General features: G+C 43.9%; 1 protein-coding gene across 3 annotated transcripts in view; it reads left to right on the top strand.

The window, feature by feature from the left end:
* Positions 1–2,269: 2,269 nt before the first annotated feature.
* The window catches only part of Fam149a (family with sequence similarity 149 member A), a 60,646-nt gene continuing 56,915 nt past the window's right edge, over positions 2,270–6,000 (top strand). The window contains exon 1 of one of the 3 annotated variants that reach the window (XM_074054789.1): positions 2,270–2,412. In XM_074054789.1, coding sequence (XP_073910890.1) covers positions 2,318–2,412 — 95 coding nt within the window. In that variant the 5' untranslated portion in view covers positions 2,270–2,317. The remainder of the gene's footprint in view (positions 2,413–6,000) is intronic. The other 2 variants (XM_074054788.1, XM_074054790.1) reach the window with 2 other exon arrangements.

Below are 6,000 nucleotides of genomic sequence, written 5' to 3'. Positions count from 1 at the left end.
ATGAACCAAAATAAATATTTCCTCTTTTAAAGTGTTTCACATGACTAATGCATGTGAAAATTTACCATGGCTCAGAATACAGTTAAATAACTTACTAAAGGCTAAAGTATATGCCATGAATGCCAGTTTATTTATTTACCACCCTACTTAGTCTTCTCCATTCCTTGCCCCAAATCAGAAAATGTATCTCCTGATGTCAAAACTGAATATCAATAGATAAACTCTGCTAATGTTTGTCTTTTTTAACACACACACACACACACCCCAAAACAAAATAAAACCAAAAAAACCCTTTCTCAAAACTGATCCCACTCTGCTACAGACATTCACACTCATTCTCTACCTTTCAGTTATATTTGTTCAAATTAAGCAAAATGTAATTTGTTCCTCTTAAGAACTCTTATCTTAAACAGTTCTTTTTCAGGGGAGGTACCAGTGAGAGGGGAGGTGGGTATAATGAAAGGGTGAATGAGGGTGGATACGGTGGATGTATTTTTTATTCATGTATGATAATAAAAGAAAGAAACCTGTTGAAATTGTTCTAAGAAGGGGGAGAGGGAAAGAGGGAATGATGGAGAATGATCTAAGATATATTGTAAACACGTGTAAATACCACAATGTATTTCTCTGTATAACTATTATATGCCAATAAAAAATAAATTAAAATCTGTGGACCAAAAAACCCCCAAACAAACAAACAATTAAACAAAAACCTCTTACCTTTCCTGTCTTTGACGCTGTAGTTCATATCCAGCCAGTTAGATTAAAGACCACAAACTTTTCAGTACTCAGTTACACAAAATGTTGGTTCACTCTGATAGGCATTTGAACATAAACATGTATGTAGAATTACTAAGTCAACTCTCAGGCCCAATTCTATTTCCAAGTTCTTGGAAAAAGCACCTCAATATTGTTCTCCTATGTCATCTTCAGCGACACACTTTGAACATGACTCTGGAATAGGGGAAGTGGACCCTGCTGATGTTTTAGGCATATTCCCTTGAATGTAGCTTTTTATGTTCCTCCCCTTACATTAGAGAACTAACCTTGACTTCCCACTTTTGACCTTGTAGGACTGCGTGGAATCCCTAAACCGTTTTGGAACCAGGGTTATGTTTCCCAGGGCTATCAAGAATGTGGAGAAACTCTGAGGGTGATGGAGAAATTTGAGACTGTTCCTTTAAGGCTTGAATCAAGGAGGCAGCCAGGGTTGCTATTGTAGACAGGGCCCTGAGCTACAGTCGGGGCCCAATTAGCAGTGAGCTAAGCAGGGTTTTTGTTTAGCTTAGCAACCGCCAGCACCCGCCCGGGGAGGTCGGGGTGTCTCCAGACAGCGAGGCGGGCGGCAATCTGCGCACTAAGCTGTGGTGGCTGAGCAGCCGCAGCCGGTCCCCTGCCAGGCCTCCAGGACCCTTGGAGGTGTCCCCGCACCTGCAAAGGGAGGATGCTCCGTGCAGAGGGTGGCTAAGGTCCAGCTGTCGCCACCTGTAGCCTCAGCGGTAGTGGGGACCCAGCTAGGCGGTCAGCAAAGGTCCGTCCGAAGAAGTCCCTGGGGTGGGGAGAGAACCCGAGGTCGCTGGGGCTCGGTGGTGTGCGGGGACCAGCACGGGTCCAGATCCCCGCGGGCTGCTGTGGATGGAGCCTCGCAGGGCAGCTCCTGGTGTTCTTCAGGTTCAAGCAGCAGGGAGGACCGCACTTCCAAGGCCAAAGCATGAAGGTGGCCGTGCTGGACCTCGGGTCTCTCTTTGCCAAAATCTTCAAGACATCGACGGCGTCCCCCGCTGTCCCCTCTCCTGTCGCTCCCTCCAGCCACCCAGGAGGCACGGCAATCGCAGGGTCCATGGGGCCGGCGGGCTCGGGCGCGGGCACCTCGCTTAGCACGGGGGTGACCGTGACTCTACTCCCCTCACTGGCTCGGGACTGCTGCGCCCCGCGGGGACCGCACACCCCGCTGCAGCCCCTGGTGGCCGTCTCCAACCCCCGGGCCTCGGCCACGAGCCGCGGGGCAGAAGCAGTAGGGTCCCCCCTCTCCTTGCCTGGCAGTCCGAGGGTAACCAGAGCTCAGCTCCAACCCCAGCCCCCACCCCAGCCTTCAGCCCAGACCGCGACCCCGACTCCCGCCCCCACCCCCTCCAGCGGCGGCTGCAGCGCCGCCGGCTCCCCCGGCCACCTGGTGGCCCTGGCGCGGTTGTCCCCCGGTCCTGGCGGGGTCTGGGCAGCGATGCCATCTGTTGCCGGCTTCGGGGGCAGCACTGTGTCCGCCAGTCCACGGGTCACTCGCCAGTCCAGCCCTGGAGAGCGAGAGCCCAGCTCTTGGATGGCCCCGGGACCTGGCCACAAGACCCAACTCTTCATCCTGCCCAACATTGGCGAGGAGTGGGCCTCGGCCAGCGACTCAGAGGACGGAGAAATGTGAGTAGATGCCAGGCCCACATCCGCCTGTCTGTTGGAACAGCCCACCTCTCCTGCCACATCCACCTTCCTAAGCGAACTTTGGAAAGTGTGCAGTTTGCACACTCTGGGTGCCCTTCTTGAACTTTTTTGGGGTCCTAATTCTTTGGTTTTTCTATTTTTTTAAAAAACATACATCCTGAAAGACTTTTGTTTGTCTGAGAGCGAAGCCTCTCTGATGCTAGCAGGGGAAGAGGAAGGAAGGCTTGAGGGACAGGGCAGGAATTTTTTTCTCTTCTACCTGAAGCTTTGATACTTAGACATTATTAGTCTGGCTTTCACAAGGACTTTAAAGGAGGCTGAAAGTCCCTTTCTTAGCTGCAAAATATAGCAGATATGCACGTAATCCACCTTGGAGGCAATGATTTGATTTTTAAGAGAGTGAAACTCTGGTTCCTTACTTTCAAAGGATGGGCTCTAAGTCTTATCCCAAGTGGGATGGGTTTCCTGTATGTGACAACTAGGCAGTTCACCTATGTATCACCTCATCTGAGGCAAACGGAACTTGTAATGCTCAGGAGACCTCTGATTATGTCCCCTAGAGGTCTTCAGTTCTTGCCACAGTGCCTTGTGTTACTACAGAAACATGGACTGACTTCATGTGACCCATTTCGCTGGGAATTGGAGACACTTCCCTCAGCACATACCCCCTCCACACACACACAGCCACACCCCCACACCCCCACACACCTCTTTTGCTATCAAAAGCAGCACCCAGCCCGTTACTCTTGCAAGCTGTGCACTTTAGAAGAAATTGCATTTTAATTTTTAATTAGCAGAACATATTCCTAACTGTGTACAAAATTTTCATCTTTTTTGTTTGGCTTTAGTGGGAATTGAGCTCAGGGCCTCTTGCTTGCTAGGCAAATACTCTCCCACGTCCCACTTTAGCCATACTCCCAGTTCCCCCTCCCCTCCTTTTTTTTGCTTTATTTTGCTTTTGATAGGGTCTTGTGCTCTTGCCTAGACTGTCCTCCAAACCTTAATCCTCCTATCTGTGCTTCCAGAGTAGCTGGGATTATAGATGTGCACCACCATGCCAAACGATTACCTTTCTGAATTCTACAAAAGAATAGTGAAATGGTGAAAGGCGGCTTAGAGGGGGAGTCCATTCACTGATGGAGGTTTCTGCATTGTAGAACAGTCAGCCTTAATAGCACAGTTATTCTCCACCTTAAATCCACCTCCCCAAAAAATGTCTTTGCTGAAGGACTTTTGCTTCAGGACTGATTCTAATTAATTCACAATTTAAATAATCACAATTTCACAAAACTGCCTGACATTCGTATCAATGCTAAAACAGGCAGCTAAGTACTATTAAATTAAAGCCTTTCATTTAAAATATTGTATTACAAATGCATTTATCCTTTGATATTTTTCCCTAAGGAAAATTAATTGCATTTGGAAAGTGGGCTAGACTGCATATGCCTAAGGAATTAGACCTTTGTTATCAGCAACTGGTCCTTAACATTTACGCAATTAATGTTTCATGAGCAAACAGATCTACACTCTGACTTTCTACTCTAGTCTTGGTTCTTTTAACAAGTAGGCACTGGAATGTGCACTATGGCCACTAAAAGAAGTGATATTCTTTTCAATTCTTGAACATATTAGGCTATGCTTATATTGTCCAAAGTTTGCAATACTTTTTTGAATAGAAGTATACTTGAACATATTTACAGAATAGGCTATTTTGCAACAGCAAATGCATCCAGTTTTACTGAAAGAAATTGAATTTTAGAAATAATATGCACAGAGATGTGTTTTAAAGTCTCTTCCTGATTGTGTGTTCCTACAGTCTGTAGCAGAAGAGGTATGGACAGAGCAGGACAGTAGACAAGCCCCCCAATCAAGCAGTTTTCTTTTTAAATATTTACTCTTTTCTTTTCATTCTCTTTAGTTACTAAAATGTAGAAAGAGACAAAAGAGAAAGACTAAAGTATTAAAGTAATTTTTCCTTCAATATTATACATCTTTTGCACTCCGAGGTAAACTTTTCACTTGTGGATTTCTGTGGTGACTATTGATAACACTGAATAAACAAACATCTAACACAACAAATTTAAATTATCTCCCTGCCAGTGCCAGCTCATCTGTCAATTAACAGCTTCTGTTGACAGCCTACTTGGTTAACATTAAAAACTAAGTATTATTTTCAAAAGTCTGGGGTCATGGAAAGAGAGAGATGGTAATGTAAAGTTAGGAAAGAGTAAAACACAAAATAAATAAATAAAAATAGAATGGAAGAAAAAAGAGTGACTGGAAATAGAGTGAATACATGTAAAAACAAATAGAAACAAATCCTTGAGAAACATAGATCTACTCGTAACACTAGTGCCTTGGTTATGAAGGAAAACTTGAATTTGCAGATTCTAGATTGCATAGATAACTTATGAGGTTTACATTTGAACTAATCCTGTACTTGGCCTTTGTTAAAACCAAAAATTGTAAAAGTAATTAGAGTAGGAAATTATGCAAACTCTTGCAATTTGGGTCTGTGCCCCCTTCCACTAAGATGTTGAGACCCTGAGATTCCACAAATGAGTGGCCCAAGGGACATGTGCTCACCCTTTCACTCACATACTAGCTGCTACATTTGAGTCAGGAGGGGAAGATATTCAGTTCTCTTTCTTTATCTCACTGTGTTGCACCCCATATATGTGATTCACCAAGTGAGGTGAGATCTTCACCTTTACCTCCCAACGTACTTATTCCTAGATTACACTTTACTGTTTTCCCAGCATTCCTCTCTTTTTTCACTACACTTGTGCACTTTATATTTCCAGCCACACAGTTGCCACCTTGTGAAGGCCTTACTCATTTGGTCTCCAAAGAAAATAATTCTTAGCAATTGATAGTTAGAAAAATAATTGCTGCACACGAATGGTGGTAGATTATAAACCTCCACAGTCAGGAAATAAGTCATTGACATTGGGATGTACTAATTCTTTTTCTGAGTGCTTGTGTTCCACTGGTAAAGGATCTTAGCTTGGACATACAGCTGTAGCTGCCTGAAGTCTTTGTCAAGTCAGCAATAGAATGATTATAGGGACTTAGATAATCTCAATTCATCTGTCATTGAGACAACCTAGCATTAGGGTGAAGCCTATGGACCCGGAAACCAGACAAATGAGATTCCAACATCAAATTATTCACTAGCTGAGTAATTCTGGGAGAACTAATCATTCTTTCCAAGCTGTGTTTTTTCCTCTTTGATAAAACAGAGATGATAGCATTGCCTGCAAAGTGTGTTCTAAAAATTATTTGAAATAGTATACTAAGTGCATAACACATGGAGAAATGTTTTTTAAAAAGCTATCTGTAATTATTACCCTTCTTCTTGGCACTAAGTTGTAAAAGTTACATATGTTTAGTAAACGAAAGGAAATATTTCAGTTAAAGAAGAGGATTGAGAAATAAGAATGCTCATTTATATTTACCAGGTGGCTGTAATAAATGACCTCTTTTAGTAGTTCAGTTACTTCTGAGAACATTATCTTCCCTGCAAGACTTAAGCAAGTAGAGCTTAGCTTATTTAGCATTACTGCT

This window comes from Castor canadensis, chromosome 14 (assembly GCF_047511655.1).
Source record: "Castor canadensis chromosome 14, mCasCan1.hap1v2, whole genome shotgun sequence".
NCBI lineage: Eukaryota > Metazoa > Chordata > Mammalia > Rodentia > Castoridae > Castor > Castor canadensis.
Note: the sequence above shows the minus strand (reverse complement) of the source record. Positions and strands in the feature narration are given on the sequence as shown.